This window comes from Gymnoscopelus braueri (genome assembly GCF_963280865.1).
Source record: "Gymnoscopelus braueri genome assembly, chromosome: 13".
Lineage (NCBI taxonomy): Eukaryota > Metazoa > Chordata > Actinopteri > Myctophiformes > Myctophidae > Gymnoscopelus > Gymnoscopelus braueri.
The window spans coordinates 25461892-25482665 of record NC_137615.1 but is presented as its reverse complement, the minus strand read 5'-3'; the positions used below and the strand labels follow the sequence as shown (position 1 = coordinate 25482665).

Here is a 20774-nt window from a genome sequence, read left to right as displayed (position 1 = left end):
TTTGATTAGTTCAAAAAGCTCAGAAAAAATGTGAAAATAGCAGATCTACAAGTTCACAACTTGTCACATCGCTATGGCTATTTTCAATGTGCCCATTTTGTAAAAACCCTAGTTAAAAAATCCTATAGGATCTTTTGACTAGGGGAAGGGAAACAAAAGGTATTAAACACATTTTGTAACATATTCAACATTACATAATTAACATTTCCCCCAGTTCATTGCCAATGCTAACTGCAGTCACTGGCACAGAATCAACCACCCAGTTATCCTACAAAGCCACAGTTACAGACCTAAAAAAAAAAACCTCTTCACAGCTCAGAGCATAATGTATCTTTACATTTATCACTGACATTTATTTATGTCATAAATATCGACTTTGAGAACCTCTCAAGCTTCTTCAATAAAGCTGTCTGAGCAGAGGTCCTGTGCATGACCTCAGAATATAGTCAGCTGTCACTAAGGAGACAGCAACTAATATGGGAAAAGGTCATCAGAGTTGAAGCGCTCATTGTACTGTGTTGTCTACATTTCCTTGTAATTGAGCGTAACACATATTACACCTTCCTGCTGAAGATTAAGTTATGGTGTGATATGTTTTTCAAGCTGACACTCTGTTAACACGTTAGTTCAATCACACTGTGGTTCACACTCCACTTCCCCTACATGCAATGAGAGATGAGATTTCTGACAGCCTTGTGTTTATTTTAAATGAAGTGAGTCATGTGCTGAAATACCACAAGATGGCGGTGTGCAGTGGCTCACCAGAGAACAGTGGTGGAAAAAGTACAAAAAAAATGTACTAAAGTAAAAGTATCAATACTGCAATGTAGAAATACTAGTTCAAGTCTGGTATTCAAAATCTACTTGAGTAAAAAAAAAACTGCGTAGTATTGGCATCAAAATACTTAAAGTACAAAAGTAAAAGTACTCATTATGCAGAATGTCCCAGCAAAGTAAAAATATCTAAAAATACAAAGTACAAAAAAGGACAGTACTTGAATAAATGTAGTTACTTTATGGTTCAAATGCAACCTTGCATCTCACTCCTCTTTCTCTTTTGTTTCCTGACTCTCTACACTGATCTGACATAAAAATACAAAATGCCAAAAATAAATCTTTAAGAAAAGAAAAATGCCACAAGATGTTCAAACAACTTTACAAATGGGACAGTGGAAGTAGCCAGTTATGTGTTAATTTGTGAAGGAGTCAGATAACTAGGCTATTTTAACAAAATATCTGTTAGTTTTATTTCATCAGTCTATAAGTCATTTGCAGAGTTCCTTGCATCTGGAAACAGTAATCACAGGTAGGTAGCTACCTCTGTGGGTCTAGGTCTAGAAATAAATATGCCAAAGAAGCAGCAGCAATAGCAAACCTCTGGATCATTCCACATCTACAGTATCTTTACAATGAACAGTTGGCTGGGCACAGGTGTAACTATAAATGACACACACAGAGGCTCTCTGTGTCTGTTCCAGATCAACACCATTCAAGAGTTAGACATTATGGCAAAAGAACCTTGACAGTGACATATGGAGATAGAAGCAGAGCTCCCCTAAAGACCCACTGGAGCTTTACATCTGCTGCCTGCTGCATGGCGGAAGCAACAAGCAGAGAAGGATTTCTGGGATGTCACCCCTAGCCCTGGGACACGACAACAACACGATTGACAGTTGAGGTGGGGGGATTATATTGCATTGAATTTAAGATTGTCATTCTTCAATGATGGTGGGTTTTCTGCAGAAAAATTGCCCTACTATGGGGCTATTTGTCAGTACTTGCAGCAAGCAAAAAAGCCATCACAAAGAACTGGTTGCAGAATAATTGCCCTATATGGGGCTATTTGTCAGTATTGTGAGACAATTGCATCTCCTAGAGCAGATGACCTATTCTTTGAGGCTCCAAAAGGAGTTGGGTGAAAAAAGATGAGGGAAATGGCTGGACTATTTAGATGGCGGGCCAGATCTCTGATGGCTGGTTGCTCCCTCCCTATTGTATTTGGTCTTAAATCCTTCTATTACTGGTACCGAATGTCCCATGACCTCTTTTTATTTGTTTTTGTTTTCTATTTGTTTGTATGATTATCTGTATGGGGGTTTTTTTTCTTGTACATTTTTTGTACTATTTGATGTCATGTCTAACACATTTTTGAAACCTGAAAATAAATAGTTTTTTTTTTTTTTTTTTAATTATGGAGGGCTTTCTAAAAGTTTGCAACATTCTAAGCAGTGCAGACATGTTTTTGTTATGAGATGTTATGTTCACCTATCCCGTGGATTGTTTCTAAAATGTATGGTTGTGTCAATAAAATTTACTTTAATAAATGGGGCTTTTCTCCTTTTGTTGATAGTACAGTGAAGATTAAACAGGAAACAAGGTGAGAGAGTAGAGGAGTGACATGCAGCAAATGGTCCCCCCCACCGGGAACCGAACGGGAAATCGCTGTCAAGCATCATTGTGAACCATCAGTGTGACACGCCTTAATCATTCATTTATCTGCGGCCCAATAAAATGTACTTTTAACCATCTCAGACAGCGAGTTTTCAACCACTTAAACCCCTCAATACTAATGTTTAGTTGATTGGTGTCGGTGCTCTGTAAGCACCCTGGGTAAAGCCGTCCTTTAATGATTTCAAAACTAACTAGAAAAAGTGCTCCTCGGAGCACAGGTCTCCGCCAGGTCAGGTAGGTTATTGTGGCCACCTGGTCGCGCTATAATAGGCCAATGCGAAAAGGGTGGCATTTCTTCCTCGGCCTAGTGGGAATGTGCATGCAAGTTTTCACGGAAATCGCACGCTGTGTTCATGATTTGAGACATTTTGTTGCAATTTTTTTTTTGGTAAATTAGACCTGCTGGTGGCGCTATAACAGGCCAGTGTGAAAAGGGTGGAATTTCTTCCTCGGCCTAGTGGGAATGTGCGTGCAAGTTTTCACGGAAATCGCACGCTGTGTTCATGATTTGAGATATTTTGTTCAAAACGGACCAATCCTGCAAACTTTGGAAGCCAACCTTAGCCAATCTGGATGAAATATGAAATATGATTATGAATATGAAATGAATATGAAATGAATATGAAATGAATATGAAATATGAAATGAATATGAAATATCGGACAGACCCGTCTTGATCACATGACTATAGAGATACTGTGTACCGATTTGTGTGGCGCTATAACAGGCCCATGTGAAAATTTGGTCCAGAGGTTCTGAATTGGCATCCAGGGAGTGTGTGTGCACAGTTTCGCAGCGACCGGGCCAACGGTGCCAGAGATTAGCTGGTAACACACGGACAGGACAGGACACAAGGACGGACACACGGACGGACGGACGGACAGGGGGTAAAACATACTCTCTCGCCATGCCTTTCGGCCTGGCGGAGACAATAAAGCAACAGAAATGAATTGTGCAAGAAGTGTTTTTACTGGAAGTATCTCTTAAAATGTTTTATTTAATTCCTTAGTTCAGCCAAAAAAGTATTACTTTGGTTTATGCCAGCACTAACATCCTTCTTGAGCTAAGTCAGTAAATCTTGAGCAAATGCCTTGGACAGGATGAGCAGGTGCTCCTTCTAGTACAGGATGAGCTGTGTAGATCAAGAAGGATCTCAGAGCCATAAAGGGTGAATGAGGTATCATATTTGTTTCCACCCATAAATATGCACAATGACAGTTTCCCCCTGCACACACACACACACACACACACACACACACACACACACACACACACACACACACACACACACACACACACACACACACACACACACACACACACACACACACACACACACACACACACACACACACACACACACACACACACACACACACACACACACACACACACACACACACACACACACACACACACACACACACACACACACACACACACACACACTAAAAAGAAAAAAATATGGTAATTCAATAAACAGTATAGGTGAAACTCAGTAAAAGTAAAATAAAGTGGTGTTATAGTTTACTCAGACTGTTATTGACTAAAAGTTAAGTGCCTTAAATGTGTATCTTACAGGAAATTAGACCATGGATTATACCGTATATGAGTTAGCTAACACCAATACTTCTCAGGACAGAAGGCATGTAAAAATAGTGCTTGGGGATAATCACCTGTTGCCGGTGACATATTCTTATTACCACTTGAAGATCCTCTGCCAAAAGTGCCATGCATAAATTGCTAATGTGACTTGATTGGGATTTGAATGGAATTACAGTTCCAAATATGGACTGTGCCTTTTGCTTGACCAGCACATTCATCTGTATAAAAGGAGCTCGACCGCTCTACCGTGGTCATTATGAGGCCTGTCATTGACTAAAACAGTGGTAAGATCTTCCATCTCAACTCAAGCAAGCATCCATTAAATACAGCTGCTGGGCATCTGATGTGCTCTCTATATAAGCTTCATGGGACTGTTTGTGCTTCCTTTGCAGTACTGAAGAACATTCAACCAAGTTGATTCTATTGGGTCAGCTGAACACGGTAAGGCAAAAAATGTGGTTAGCATGATGGATCATATCTTTTTTTAAAGCATGATGGATGATTCATAACAGATTGAACTCAAGTGGAATGTGTTTTTTGTGTTGTTTTTCTCTGGGTAAATTAGTGAGCTAATCACAATGAGCTCTGACGCGGAGATGGCCCAGTATGGACCTGCGGCCATCTACCTCCGCAAACCTGAGAAGGAAAGGATTGAGGCGCAGAACCGACCCTTTGACGCCAAAACAGCGTGCTTTGTTCCCCATGCCAAGGACCTGTATATCAAAGGTGTAATTCAGGCAAAGGATGGTGGTCAAGCCACAGTGAAGACGGAAGATGGGGAGGTGAGTCATAGCAAAATCCTGGGTGTTAATTAAAATGTTCACACCACCACTGTTGTCAGGCAGGCTAGGCAAGCGATACGTACAGTATGTATCTAAAGCCATACCACCAGACTATCGAACAGTTTCCACCTGTCAACCATCAGGCTGTTGAACAAGCGCTGATCCGTCACCATGTCTGTTTTGGTGACATGGGCCATCACACAGGCATTATCACTTTATGACTATGAATACACTCCATTCCTGCAGCACTAGAACTCTGCATGTATACGTGATTACATTATATGTCTGATATCTGCTGCTAATGATGTCCCTTATGTATATATTTACACTGTATTTCTTTTTATGAGCATGCATCTTATTTGTGGATAGTATTGTCGCGTTATCTGACATTTTTCCTTTGTTTCCTTCTCTATTCTTATGACTATATTTTGATTTTTTTTATATTTAAGAATGACTAATGGATTACATTACTAATGGACGCATGCTTCACTCTGAATAGTCTGTCGTTGTTTTTATCAGACGGTAACCGTTAAGGAAGAGGACTGCCATCCAATGAACCCCCCAAAATATGACAAGATGGAGGACATGGCGATGATGACCCACCTCAATGAGCCCTCTGTGCTGTACAACCTCAAAGATCGCTACGCAGCATGGATGATTTACGTAAGGATTTTAAATAGGGACACCTTAATCTTCCTATCTGTGTGATCTTCTATCTTAAAATCCTTAAGATGGACCCATAACCCAATTCATACTTGGTTGCATGCTGGTGTCGCACACTGAAAATAGCAGATCTACGAGCACACAACTAATTGGCACTGCAACGTATTGTGAGTTTGTACTGTCGATTGGCTATTTTCAGTGCGTGACACTGCAACTAAGAATAAATCACCTTTAAGGGTAATTATGAGTCAATTTCTATACTCTCAAAGTTAAACGAACACAGAGGATTTTACTTTGTTGCAGACCTACTCTGGGCTCTTCTGTGCTACTGTGAACCCCTACAAGTGGCTCCCAGTGTACGATGCAAAGGTGGTGTCTGCCTACAGGGGCAAAAAGCGCATGGAGGCCCCGCCCCATATTTTCTCTGTTTCTGATAATGCATATCAAAATATGCTTACAGGTAAGCTGGAATGATGGAATCTTTAAGCTGATCACTGTGCAAGTCCTGAAGGTCAATGAGGACCAGATACATGCACTTTCATGTATTGTAACCACACAACACACATATACAGTCAGAAGCACACTGCTCAGATGGAATTGCCACTGAAACTTGTTTCTATCTTCCTCTAACCTACAGATCGCGAGAACCAGTCTGTCCTGATTACGTGAGTCTGTTGCATTTTCATTTAACAAGGAGAGAGGTACAATCTATAGGATACATGTCCAGTGGGCACATACCGTAAACCTTGTGGGCACCTCAATGTTAAATTGGCAGTTTTTTTCCCCAAAATGTAAAAAAAGAAAGAATAAATGTAGGCTTTGGAAATGGTCTGAAATAATGTAAAGTATACATGATTTTAACATGCACGATACATCATTATCAAACCTAAATTTACCCTTCAACCTCTTGTTTATCCCCAAAATGACTGGCCATCACAGGTTTTGTAGCAATTTGTAACATTTGTAGAAATGTTGGGCCTTAAATGTAATATAAAAATGTATGTATTTGGCCCCTCATTTGTAAAATAAATTTAGATATAAAATCAAATATAAAGTAAATAAATATTAAAAAGAATCGTGCCCGGTGTTCTCAGGGGCCCACTGTTCCGGGAACCAGACTATATTGCTGTACCTCTTGTTCTATATTCACAGTGGAGAATCTGGTGCAGGGAAGACTGTCAACACCAAGCGTGTCATCCAGTATTTCGCGACAATCGCAGTGGCAGGTGGTGGTGACAAGAAAGAACAAACGTCTGGAAAAATACAGGTACGCAAAACATTTCACTTATAGAATGCATACAATGTAAGAAATAAACATTGACTACATTATGAGGTACTGAGGGAGCTGGGTATCCTTTCCAGGGGACACTGGAAGATCAAATCATTTCAGCAAACCCTTTGCTCGAGGCCTTTGGGAATGCCAAGACTGTGAGGAATGACAACTCCTCTCGCTTTGTAAGTCTGATCTCCCGAATGAATTGTTCCCAAACTTAAAACAACAAGAAACACTGATCTAATTGAATGACTTACTGGACAGATAGATCATGTTGGATTGAGAATAATGAAGATATTTCCTAAATTGTTGACGGTGCATTTATGTCTCTTAGGGTAAATTTATCAGAATTCACTTCGGAACCACAGGAAAACTGGCTTCCGCCGATATTGAAACCTGTAAGTTTGTCTTGCCTGAACCTTATGACCTTTGTTTCATAGGATGCTATGGATAATCCTTGTCATTAAACATGGTATTCTGTGCAGATCTTCTGGAAAAGTCAAGAGTGACATTCCAGTTATCTGAGGAGAGAAGCTACCACATCTTCTATCAGATAATGACAGGCCACAAAGCAGAGCTTATAGGTGTGGTAAAAAACACAATAGTATGCAAAACCTATTTTTCAATAAGTACAGTATCACATAAAAACACAGCTGTTTAATGCCCTTATTTCCCTCTACAGAGATACTACTCATATCAACAAACCCATATGACTTCCCCATGGTAAGTCATGGGCAGATTACTGTGAGCAGTATCGATGACAAAGAAGAGCTGGTGGCCACAGATGTAAGTGTAACACCCGAGATTCAAACCAAACACCTACCACTAGGGCAAGAGGGTTTTGAATGATTGATTGAATATTTCATTAGACAGCAATGCAAACAGCACAAGTACAGTCAAACACTTAGTCTAAAAGGATCAAACAAAAACGTCCAGTTTCCATTGAGGTCCTATATTTTCAATTCATAAAATATTCATGAATTTTCAGGCCTGTTTTAAAGGAAGCCAGCGACTTTTAAGGGATGGGGTCAGGGCATTCCACACATTCCACACGGCAGTGGCAGTGCTGTAGAAGGAGAATTTACCCATGTTTGTTCTAAAGGTGGGTGTTACCAGCTCCCTCTAGTATTGTGGCTCTGGGTGTCCTTCACTTTTGCGAGGTATTTAGTCAGATATGCGGGTATTGAGGGCAAAGACGCATTTTAGGGGCGGCCATAGCTGAGTGGTTAGTGAGCCCTCCTAGACCAGCAAAATGTGATGGAAAAAGGTGGGTCATGGGCCCCAGGCCGAGAAGTAGTTGAATCAGTTTGTTCACTAGTAAGAGACCACACCTCTACTTAAGTTTAAAGATGTATTGAAACGAAATGAGATGAACGTGGAACGGGATAAGGAACCCAAGGTGGGGCGGTACACTGAGGTTTTTTGGGGAAAGAGTCTCAGGAGCTGACGGCCATCGTTGCTCTACTCGAGTCTATGCTCCGTCGCTGTCCCCCCCTGGATTCCTAGAGAAGTAGAGACAGAAGGAAGAGCGAGAATCGAGGGGGAAGGAGGAGGTTGGGGTGGAGGAGGACGAACTAGAAAGCAATGAATGGCGGAAAGAGCCAATCTACAAGCGCAGTACTCACAACCCATGTTTGGTCTCTCGTGGAGCAGAACTAACAAACCAGGTGAGAGATCGCCAGGTGTATTTATACTGTGGTGATTGCAACAAGGATTGGCTGAGGTGAGTGGAGGCAGGTGTAGTGGATAGGGGTGATTATGAATGGGGAGTGGCTAATGAGTGAAGGTAGGTGTGGTAGACAGTGAAGCAATTGAGGACGGGGAGTGGCTGTGATAAGCAGAGGGTGGTCTCCACTCCTGAACCTACGTTGTATAGAGTACAGAAGTCCTGACGTCACTCGTTCATCCCCAGGTTCGTAAAGTAATTGCTATGGAGAATAACATTGGGTCATCTTAGAATCGTCTCATATAAGAATTGTGGTCCAAAAATAAACAAACTGTCTCGGCGATATTATCAGGGAGGAGGTTCTGTATCGTTTATGATAGTCAGTCACTTATATTTGATACAGTCTGTTTCTGGCGAAAATTTTACTAATTCGGCGGAAGTAACATTATCGTTTTCTCACCGTCAGTTGATGCTTCATATCCATAAGAGTAAAACCGCCAGGGTAATTTGTTTATTTTTGGAACACAGCTCTTATTTGACGCGATATTAAATACGTCTATGGGGATTCAGAATGGGGGTGGAAAACCGCGAACCAGGTAGACAAACCTAGGATGTGTAAATTACGTCAGACTTCGGTGCTCTATACAACTACATTTTTGGCACCAGTCAAGGAATCCCCTTGGCAGGGGAGATATTAGCCTTTTAGGCTTCAGGCTAAGCTACTCAGCTACATTAAACCCCCAGTGACCTCCTTCACCGGTCACAGCATCAATGCTGACAACCAAGATTCAAACTTCTGTCTCCGCGTGGGAAACCAAACATCTACCGCTAGTCTAAGAGGGAATCCCCTGCCCCTTGGCCAGGGGAGATATTAGGCTTTTGGGCAGTGGCGTGCACAGACATTTTGCGGGGCAGGTGCTCAAGTAAAAAAAAAAGTAAAAAAAAGGGCACCTTGCGCGGCGCACGGAATCGCCGGCTGCCCTAGTAGTGTGAGATTTATAGAAGAAAATTGCAATGCACATTTTGGGGAATTGTTAATATATTAAAAGCTTTTAATCCAGAATTGATCGATGTCACCATGGGCTAAATACTGTAAAAAAAAAATTAGGGCATTTCTGGTCAAGAGGGCAAAGGGCAGGTGCTCTAGCACCACCTAGAGTCTATCTGTGCACGTCCCTGCTTTTGGGCTTCAGTCTGAGCTACTTTGCTACAGTTTCCTGTTGATTCATTACAATGTTGTATATGCATAGACTTTAATGGCTTTTACCAATGGTGATGTTTCCTAAACTTCAGACGGCCATTGATATCCTTGGGTTCAGCAGTGATGAGAAAATGGCCATCTACAAGCTGACTGGTGCAGTGCTGCATTATGGGAACATGAAGTTCAAGCAGAAGCAACGAGAGGAACAGGCAGAGCCTGATGGCACAGAGGGTGAGAATCTGCACTGTTGTGAGCAAAATTATATTCAACACATTGATTCATCATTCGCTAATAAGTTGATATATTTTCTTGGTATCCATCAGTGGCAGACAAAGTGGCATTCCTCATGGGTTTAAACGCTGCTGACCTGGTGAAAGGCCTCTGTTACCCTAGGGTCAAAGTAGGGAATGAGTATGTCACCAAAGGGCAGACAGTCCCACAGGTAAATGTTAATAATATCATTTTAGTGATTTGTTGTCAGAAACAGAGACAATATTCTAAAACACAAATCCATGACAGTGTATTTCTGCATAATTATTATACATTATGCATATGTATTTCTGCGAATTAGGTCAGCAATGCAGTTGGTGCCTTGGCCAAGTCAGTCTATGAGAAGATGTTCTTCTGGATGGTTATCAGAATCAATGAAATGCTGGATACCAAGCAGGCCAGGCAGTTCTATATCGGAGTGCTGGACATCGCTGGATTTGAAATCTTTGATGTGAGCATTAACTCTACTGCATTATCTGCATACTACACAAACAAATAACCCACATCAAATACAGTACATTCAATGGGTTTAGTTTATCATCATTCTTCACTGAAATTGCCACAGAGAAATAGACGAATGATTCTTCTCACTTCTCACAGTACAACAGCATGGAACAACTGTGCATCAACTTCACCAATGAAAAGCTTCAGCAGTTTTTCAACCACCATATGTTTGTGTTGGAGCAAGAAGAATACAAGAAAGAGGGGATCGAATGGGAGTTCATTGACTTTGGTATGGACTTGGCCGCCTGCATTGAGCTTATTGAGAAGGTGAGATAAACCAGAATGAATATCGTCGCTGTCGGGCAGAAACCTTGTATGTTCAATATTTCATATTTTGTTCATAAATGATGTTATAATTCGTTGTATGTCATGCACAAGTAGTGAAAATATCAAATATCTACAAATTAACAGATCTACAATCTCACAATGCATCACACGCATCAAAACTATTTGCCTCTAATGAATGACATGCCCCAAAAAGGGACCCCAGGTTGAAAGTGGTTAACTCTCTGTATGTGGGTTTTTACAAATATTTAGCCAATGAAAAGTATTAACAAGAATTTGGGTCTAAATTATAACTGCTATAACACATGCTCTTTTTTCCATTTCCTGAAAAGTAATGGTTTTGGACATACAAGGTTTTGACAGTGACAATAATATTACAGTAGCTTTATCCCAGAGATGACTGACTATATCTCATGTGTACCTATATGATAATATCCAACAGCCAATGGGCATCTTCTCCATCCTCGAGGAGGAGTGCATGTTCCCAAAGGCATCAGACACGTCCTTCAAGAACAAACTCTATGACCAGCACCTTGGAAAGAACAACGCATTCCAAAAGCCCAAGCCTGTCAAAGGCAAGCCTGAGGCCCACTTCACCCTGCGGCACTACGCTGGCACGGTGGACTACAACATCAGTGGCTGGCTCGATAAAAACAAGGACCCGTTGAATGAGTCTGTTGTGCAGCTGTACCAGAAGTCATCAGTTAAACTGCTGTCCTTCCTGTATGCCTCGTTTTCTGGAGCTGAAGCAGGTACCGTCCACAAAGTGATACAAGCATATATCGTCAATGCCTTGTATTTCCAAAACCGTTACTTTTCAGGCTCTGTTTTATACTTTTCATTGATTAAATGTTATGTATAAAACCCATAGACACACCTTAACCACTTTCACAACAACTTTCACAACGTGTCGCGATGAGACAGCTTGTAGATAGACGGCTTCTATTTTAAAGCGTAGGGCATTCATTTACCAAAAAACATGAAAAATTGAAATATGGAGATACAAGGTTTCTGCCCGACAAAGATATTCAGAGAGAGCAGGTACAGTAATAATGCAATCAGAGTTCTGATCGTTTTTTTTATACAATATAAAAAGAATCAGGTGGTGATGCTGCTGCTGGCGGCAAGGGTGCAAAGAAAGGGACCAAGAAGAAGGGGGGCTCTTTCCAAACTGTGTCTGCTGTTTTCAGGGTAAATTATTAATTGTTCATTGAAAAGATCCAGTTTTTTTAATGACTATACTACTATACTATAATACTAACACGGCAATTGTTTTCCTTTGCAGGAGAATCTTGGAAAGTTAATGACCAACCTGAGGTGCACCCATCCTCACTTTGTCCGTTGCCTGATTCCAAATGAGGTGAAAACACCAGGTGCTGTATGGCTTTATGAACAAACATATCTCCTTGTCATGTAATCTTAGAAAGAACCACAACAGTATATTTTGTAGGTACATAAAAGTGAAATAATGGTATAACTTCTGTCTTTAATGAACTAATCTCTGTTGAACATACTGTAGGTGTCATGGACAACCACTTGGTCATCCATCAGTTGCGCTGCAACGGTGTGCTGGAAGGAATCCGGATCTGTAGGAAGGGATTCCCTAGCAGGATTCTCTATGCCGACTTCAAGCAGAGGCAAATACTGATTCCTACCCCTACAACATCATACAGAGTAAAACATCTGTTCTCATCTGGGTTGTTCATCTGGGCTTATGGTTGTTTTTTTGTTTTTGTTTTTACAGATATAGAATATTGAATGCCAGTGCAATCCCGGAGGGACAATTCATCGATGGCAAGAAAGCTTCTGAGAAGCTTCTTGGTTCGATTGACGTTGACCATACACAGTATAGATTTGGGACTACAAAGGTATGTGACCAAAGCTATATGAACATATTTATAGACACGCAGTAGATCGTCAATAGCAGTAAATGTCAGACAATGTGATTGCAGGTCTTCTTCAAAGCTGGTTTGCTCGGCACTCTTGAGGAGTTGCGGGATGACAAACTAGTCTCTTTGGTGACACAGACTCAAGCAGTTTGTCGTGGTTACGTCATGAGAAAAGAATTCTCAAAGTTAACAATTAAGAAGTAAGATACACTTAAACTAAAAGTACATTTTCAAACAAGTTGATATAAAATATACTGTGTGAACTAGTGTCGTATATTAGACCCTAGTAAAGATTGTTGTATTTTCCAGGGATTGTGTGTGGATTCTGCAATACAACTTGCGCTCATTCATGAATGTGAAACACTGGCCATGGATGAAGCTGTTCTTCAAAATAAAGCCCCTGCTGAAGAGTGCAGAAACTGAAAAGGAGATGGTAACCATGAAGGAGGACTTTGTCAAATGTAAAGAGGATCTGACAAAAGCAGAGTCCAAGAAGAAGGATCTTGAAGAGAAAATGGTTTCTCTGGTGCAGGACAAAAATAACCTCCTTTTGCAAGTGCAAGCTGTGAGTATTATGTAATCTGAACGTATATTGCGTTCACTTTTCAATGCTATTTGTTTTAACGATTAGCACTTTTTGTTAATCGTGTCATGTATGTCAGGTAGCATATTGCAGTTGTCTTAGTTTGCACAGTAGCTCAACGTTTTTCCCCACTTAGGATGCAGAAAATCTTTGTGATGCAGAGGAGAGATGTGAGAGTCTGATCAAAAGCAAAATCCAACTTGAGGCCAAACTCAAAGAGGTGACCGAAAGACTGGATGATGAAGAGGAAATCAACACTGAGCTGACCGCCAAGAAGAGGAAGCAAGAGGATGAATGCTCTGAGCTCAAGAAGGACCTTGATGACCTCGAGATGACCTTGGCCAAAGTGGAGAAGGAAAAGCACGCCACAGAAAACAAGGTTTGAAATTTAACCCCATGAACCTACAGTATACTGTAGCATCTCCATTCTGGGCATGTCATAATTAACCTGACTCCGCCCGATGGAAGAAGCTTGCGTCACATTTGTTTCACAGGCTACTTCCATCTGGGACCTCGGTAGCACAATCGATGAAGGGGCGGTCCCTTTTTTTCAAGCTACTTGGCAGGTGATTGGATGGGACCGTCTGTCTATCACCGTCTATCAACCAATCATATTGACGCGTCTACATGACGTACAGTAGCTGCGCCAGCAGTAGTTCTTTTGTATACTATTCAACCATGATGAATCGTGAAAGAACTACAACGCAATAAGCGCTTCTCGATGGCATCACATCCGGTCTCGCCAAGATCCCGCCCCTAGTAGCCACTGATTGGTTCGCTATATACTAGACCCTTGGGCCAGGGGGACTACGAAGTATATAGGGTTTAAGTGGGGAATGAGGAAATACTGTGGCTGTTTGTATTGTTACTCAGTCTTGTTTATATTGATTGCAGGTTTTCGCTAGTTTAAAGTCTTTTTTAAATCATCATGATATGTGTTTAGTAAATTATGGTCCCATTAATGTCCACCTTTGTCCTATTGCAGGTGAAGAATCTAACTGAGGAGATGACTGCCCAAGATGAGAGCATTGGCAAACTGACCAAGGAGAAGAGAGGCCTCCAAGAGGCCCACCAACAGACCCTTGATGACCTTCAAGCAGAGGAAGACAAAGTCAACTCGCTGACAAAAGCTAAATCTAAGCTTGAACAACAAGTGGACGATGTGAGTTACTCTACACATTAAAGTAAATATTTGTGTATATGTTAAGTGACAATTGCTTAGATTTATCCAACTTCATTTCAAGCTTGAGGGGTCACTGGAGCAAGAGAAGAAGATCCGTATGGACCTGGAAAGAACCAAGAGGAAGATTGAGGGTGATCTCAAACTTGTGCATGAATCCATAATGGATCTAGAGAATGACAAACAACAATCTGAGGAAAAAATAAAGAAGTAAGTGATGACCTGTGGTCCTTGTACATGAGGGGGAAAACGTGTTGGATTCAAACTGACACATTATATTTTCTTCCCAGGACAGAATTTGAAAACAACCAACTATTCAGCAAAATTGCAGATGAGCAAGCAATAAATATCCAGTTTCAAAAGAAGATGAAGGAACTACATGTAATGCAGCCCTGATTTATATACATGACATATCAATTCATCCTTTTAACTGATATTATTGTAAAGACATATTTTCCGTCTCAAGGCTCGTATCGAAGAACTTGAAGAAGAGGTTGAGGCCGAGCGTGCCGTCCGGGCCAAAGTGGAGAAGCAGAGGTCTGATCTCTCCAGGGAACTTGAGGAGATCAGCGAGAGGTTGGAGGAGGCCAGAGGAGCCTCTACTGCTCAGGTCGAGATGAACAAGAAGCGTGAAGCAGAGTTCCTCAAACTGCGGCGTGATCTGGAAGAAACCACGTTGCACCATGAGGCCACAACTGCTGCGCTGCGCAAGAAGCAGGCAGACAGCATGGCTGAGCTGGGAGAGCAGATCGACAACCTCCAAAGAATAAAGCAGAAACTTGAAAAAGAAAAGAGTGAATTGAAGATGGAAATTGATGATTTGACTGGCAATATGGAAACCGTGGCAAAAGCCAAGGTATATTATTCTGAAATACCTAAATATGCAAGACAAAGCAGAAGCACTAATTTAAACAGTTAAATGTCTAACGTTTTATGAAAAATGTTAAGGTCAACTTAGAGAAGATGTGTCGCTCACTTGAAGATCAACTTATAGAGCTGAAAACCAAGAATGAAGAAAACATCCGTCAAATTACTGATCTTAGCACTCAGAGGGCCCGTCTTCAAACTGAGAATGGTAATCTTTTGAAAATGGTTAATTTTCGCACCCGTTATAAGATTACAGACTTAACAGGGAAAAATACTGATCTTCTATTGTGTTTTAGCTGAATTTTCTCGACAAATGGAAGAGAGGGAAAGTCTAATATCTCAACTGACACGAGGAAAACAGGGATTCACAACACAAGTTGATGAACTGAAGAGGCAAATAGAGGAAGAAACAAAGGTAACACATTGGGAGGTCATTATGCCGTGTAGAAAAGCTGTCATAATCCTGACCACAGGATACTTTATTGTACTCAAATCATGTTCATAATGTCCTCTTTAGGCTAAGAATGCCTTAGCTCACAGTTTACAGTCAGCCCGCCATGACTGTGACCTCCTTCGGGAGCAGTTTGAGGAGGAGCAGGAGGCCAAATCTGAGCTCCAGCGTGGCTTATCAAAAAGCAACACTGAGGTGGCCCTTTGGAGAAGCAAATATGAGACTGATGCCATCCAGCGTACTGAAGAGCTGGAGGAGGCAAAGTAAATGTTGACCATATTTTGATTTGTCAGCCTCTTGGCACCTAGATGAAAACCTTAATACTGTTGTTTTCACTTTCCCCCAGAAAAAAGCTTGCCCAACGCCTCCAAGAGGCTGAGGAACAAATTGAAGCAGGAAACTCAAAATGTGCCTCCCTGGAGAAAACCAAGCAGAGGCTTCATAATGAGATGGAGGATTTAATGGTTGATGTGGAGAGGTCCAACTCCTTAGCAGCTAGCCTTGATAAGAAACAGAGAAACTTTGACAAGGTACTCAATACATTAGTTTTATATTGATTTGATATAGCCTACATCACATTGTTATGTTTTAATAGCTAATAGTTTGTCTGATTCAGATTCTAGCTGACTGGAAGCAGAAGTATGAAGAATCTCAAGCAGAGCTTGAGGGGGCTCTGAAGGAATCTCGTTCTCTCAGCAATGAGCTTTTCAAATTGAAAAACTCACATGAGGAAGCCCTGGATCATCTGGAGACTCTGAAACGAGAAAATAAAAACCTTCAACGTGAGTGAAGTCAGTTACTCATAAACATGATTTTATTGATTCTTAAATAAAGCTGCATGTAAATAAAAAAGTAAAAAAAAAAAAAACTCATCACATTATCAATGTGCACTTTATCTTTCAAAATACAGAGGAGATCTCAGACCTAACAGAGCATCTTGGAGAGAGTGGAAAGAGCATCCATGAATTGGAGAAATTCAAAAAGCAGGTTGAGACAGAGAAAAGTGATATGCAAACAGCACTGGAAGAAGCTGAGGTAAAATTGATAATATGCTAGCAAGAATAGCTTATAGCTATAATGTGGATGCACTGTCTGTGGATGCAGCCGGCAGTAAAGCCGTGTTTTCTGTTGTCCAAACGATGAGCAAACATTTATTTGACACATTTATGTTGCAATATTTGGGGAGATAAAAGCTGCAGTGCTTGCTGCAATGATACAGCGTGGGTGGATGTTTGGTGGACATGTGGTGTCTACGACAGTACTGCAGATAACATAACATTTACAGCAATCAATAGCTGAAGTCATCTTTCTACAGGCCTCTCTGGAGCATGAGGAATCTAAGCTCCTTCGTGTTCAGATGGAGCTGAACCAGATCAAGGCTGAAGTAGACCGGAAGGTGTCTGAGAAGGATGAGGAGATTGACCAGCTGAAGAGAAACAGCCAGAGAATAATGGAGTCAATGCAGACCACTCTGGATGCTGAGGTCAGGAGCAGAAACGATGCCCTGAGAGTGAAGAAGAAGATGGAGGGAGACCTGAATGAGATGGAGATCCAGCTGAGCCATGCTAACAGGCAGGCTGCTGAGGCCCAGAAACAACTGAGAAATGTCCAGGGGCAACTTAAGGTAAGTGCATATAGGCCCTTATGTTTAACTATAACTTAATTTCACACATAATAATGTGTTTTATTCATAGACTGTAAAAATACGGACAAAGGGGAAATTAATGGGACCATAATGTACTAAACACATATCATGATCGTTTAAAAAAAACTAGCGAAAATATTTGTTTCAAAATTTGACAAATATTCACAAACAAATATTCTTAATATGTGAACAATATTCAGGGATTTACTTCCTTGGACTACTGGCAGCATGCACAAGACCAGTCCAGTGTTTTGCGAGATTAGCCGCGGACACTCAAATACACCCACACAGACAGACCATCTTCTAATCTAGACAGCCCACCCCCTACTGTAGGTGCCATGCTGTAAAAACACTAATACATGTATGACTCTGACAAAACCTTAATGTGATTTCAGGATGCTCAAATTCACCTCGACGACTCTATCAGAGGGCAGGATGACATGAAGGAGCAAGTAGCCATGATGGAACGCAGAACAACTCTGATGCAGGCTGAGATCGAAGAACTTCGGGCAGCCCTTGAGCAGACCGAACGTGGCCGCAAGGTAGCCGAGCAGGAGCTGATCGATGCCAGTGAACGAGCGGCGCTTCTACACTCACAGGTCAGTTTGTTTTCCGGGGTGGGGTTGTCATGTTGAATCACATTTCTTTAGCTCAGTGATTCTCAACGTTTTCTGGAATCAGGGCCCACTTGAGAATCTCGAAAGCATTCGCGGCCCACCCATCTGACCTCTTAACACGACAGCCAGTCAATCGGCTAACCGTATTAAGAGGTCAGATGGGTGGTGGGTGGTATGCATTTTCAGAGCATGTTTATTTTAATGATCAATCAATCGATTGTGTTTGGATAAATGAAACTAACGTAGTATACTTCAAGCTCCTATTGATCAGTATCAGAAGGAAAACACATTTCTTTCAAGGTTTTAATGACAAAATACCATGACAATCTTTCTGCATTATTTATTTTACATTTTGATGTCATATTACCATTAAAATCTTAGTGTTTTGGCAATTAGTTGGGGGCCCACCTGCAATGTCCTCACAGTCCACCAGTGGGCCCCGGCCCACAGGTTGAGAATCACTGCTTTAGCTCACATCACATGGCTGTTTGGTTTTCCGGCAGAGCACCAGTCTTTTGAACACCAGAAAGAAGCTGGAGGCAGACGTCGCTCACCTTCAAGGTGAAATAGAGGATGCCGCCCAAGAGGCAAGGAATGCGGAGGAGAAAGCCAAGAAAGCCATAACAGATGTGAGTCCTCCTCCCAGTCCTCATTAAGGGGTGAAAGACATTACCCCCCCCCCCCCCCCTCCTTTTCTCTGGAAAAAGGGGATAGGCTTTAAGATTGAGCTTTTAATAAAGCCGATGAATTAAAGAGAAAATGTATGTACTTTTACAACCAGAAGGTCCTGCAAGCGAACCATAATGATTAATGGATGACTTGCTCCAAGTCTATGAATGGGCTATTACGTTTAGGCTCAGAAACTCTCAGATTGGAACCATTCATGTTGTTGTCAAAGAAGCAGCATTAACTTTCTGAGCATTATTTACAAATGGAGCATTACAAGATCTGGGAATTAGAAGGGGGGGGGGGTGGAGCACAAAAACATGGACTTCTAAGTCGCTATACATGCATACAGTACCTCAAATTACCCCCTGGGATGTTCCTATCTGGGCTCTTATTTTGGTAAACTAGAAAAATGAGATGGGAAAATAAAATAAAAACATTATCTATGTTGCTCTTTTAGGCTGCCATGATGGCTGAGGAGCTGAAGAAGGAGCAGGACACCTGTGCTCACTTGGAGAGGATGAGAAAAAACCTGGAGGTGACTGTCAAGGACCTGCAGCATCGCTTAGATGAGGCTGAAAACCTGGCAATGAAAGGTGGAAAGAAACAACTTCAGAAGCTGGAAACTAGGGTATGCATAACAAGTTGCACATTTTATGTAATCCTCAATTATGTTGGTATGGAAGGAGAAAGTTATCTTAATGATGATCTTCTACCAAGGTCCGTGAACTGGAAAATGAGCTTGACGCTGAGCAAAGAAGCGGTGCTGATGCCATCAAAGGAGTCCGTAAATATGAGAGGAAAATCAAAGAGCTGATTTATCAGGTATATCCTGGAAACTGTATTGAAATTTTCAATTTAATCCTATTATATTATGCCATACATATACAGTAGTTATTGTTTGTGTCAGTGTGCATTGACAGATTAACCACATGAACCCAGCATCCCTATTCTGGGGTGAACGTTACACGGAAATAGCAGATCTATAAGCTCAAACAGCTTGCAGATGCGTTATTTTTGTCGAAAAGATTTGGTGTAGAGGGAAAAAAGGGGCAGGATGGGAGCCCTAGGGGGACCCTGGTCAACTTAAGATAACAAAAATCACTTGCTTACTAGTTCAGCAGTAAACTAAATTGAGCGAAATGTACTGGTTTCTTGCAGGCTGAAGAGGACAAGAAGAACAATGCCAGACTCCAGGACTTGGTGGACAAGCTTCAGAATAAAGTGAAAGCCTACAAAAGACAAGCTGAAGAAGCTGTGAGTGAAACATCACTAAAAGAAAACATTGAAATGTTTTAGACCATCAGACCATCCATACATCCAGTATTTTTATTTATTTACAGGAGGAGCAATGTAATATCCACATGGCCAGATTCAGGAAAGTCCAGCATGAGTTGGAAGAAGCTGAGGAGAGAGCTGATATAGCTGAATCCCAGGCCAACAAGATGCGAGCTAAGAGCCGGGAAATAGGAACTAAGGTATTGGAGGTTCCATATTGCATACCGTATAATACATTTCTGTCTATCCGAGTATCCGTCTTGAAATTAATAATGACCTGTCAGGAATTTGATTAATGCTACCGTATAGCAGAACATTACTTCACAGCAAAATACAGAGTGGTCATTTAAGACTGAAATTGTAAAAGTTAGCATTAAAGTAACACTTCTCAAAATGTATTTTATGAAGGCACAAGACGGACAAGGAGAGTAGCAGAAAGAACAAGATGGCCCCTGTTTGAGTAGCAGTGGACAGTGTTTTAATGTTACATGTGCATGATGTGAATGCTACTGAATTTGTGTTTGGGAACAAATTGCATTTCAGTGCTTCACCTTAATATTACACAATGTACTGAAAGCTTCCCAAAATATGCATGATCTGTCACCGTTGATACTACGAATGAATTAAACCTATAGCTAATTCATATCTAACATTATAATCACCTTGGTAATAGTACAAAACATTTATTTCCACTATTTTGAAATGTCTTGAAATATTTTGAAAACCTTTGAAACCTTTCACCTATAACAACATGCCCAAAGTAGACACATCAGGTTGAAAGTGGTTAACATCACTGTCCATAGAAACACCTCTATTCAAAATAATTCACCTGTGCAGCATGTTACTTGCAGTACATAGCACTGTAACTTCTGCAGAAATCATTCTAAAATGATGTACT

The 20774-nt window shown here is 41.2% G+C and overlaps 2 protein-coding genes across 2 annotated transcripts in view; both read left to right on the top strand.

Annotated features, from left to right (window-relative positions):
- LOC308099243 (uncharacterized protein) overlaps positions 1 to 20774 on the top strand; it is a 355975-nt gene that overhangs the window by 211352 nt on the left and 123849 nt on the right. The gene's annotated exons all lie outside the window — the stretch shown is intronic.
- On the top strand, positions 4635 to 20308 carry LOC308099475 (myosin heavy chain, fast skeletal muscle-like; the record flags this gene model as incomplete). The annotated part of the gene is made up of 39 exons (XM_080448220.1): positions 4635 to 4838; positions 5358 to 5501; positions 5805 to 5961; positions 6139 to 6166; positions 6654 to 6768; positions 6864 to 6956; positions 7109 to 7172; positions 7260 to 7358; positions 7457 to 7560; positions 9734 to 9872; positions 9965 to 10083; positions 10213 to 10362; positions 10512 to 10682; positions 11143 to 11452; positions 11803 to 11891; positions 11986 to 12073; positions 12220 to 12337; positions 12445 to 12568; positions 12653 to 12789; positions 12899 to 13154; positions 13309 to 13551; positions 14158 to 14334; positions 14417 to 14562; positions 14643 to 14733; positions 14819 to 15208; positions 15301 to 15427; positions 15516 to 15634; positions 15737 to 15933; positions 16017 to 16200; positions 16287 to 16452; positions 16581 to 16705; positions 16986 to 17294; positions 17711 to 17914; positions 18436 to 18561; positions 19059 to 19229; positions 19319 to 19423; positions 19760 to 19855; positions 19942 to 20076; positions 20285 to 20308. 39 exons carry the CDS (start codon positions 4635 to 4637, stop codon positions 20306 to 20308), a joined length of 5844 nt encoding a protein of 1947 aa, XP_080304346.1.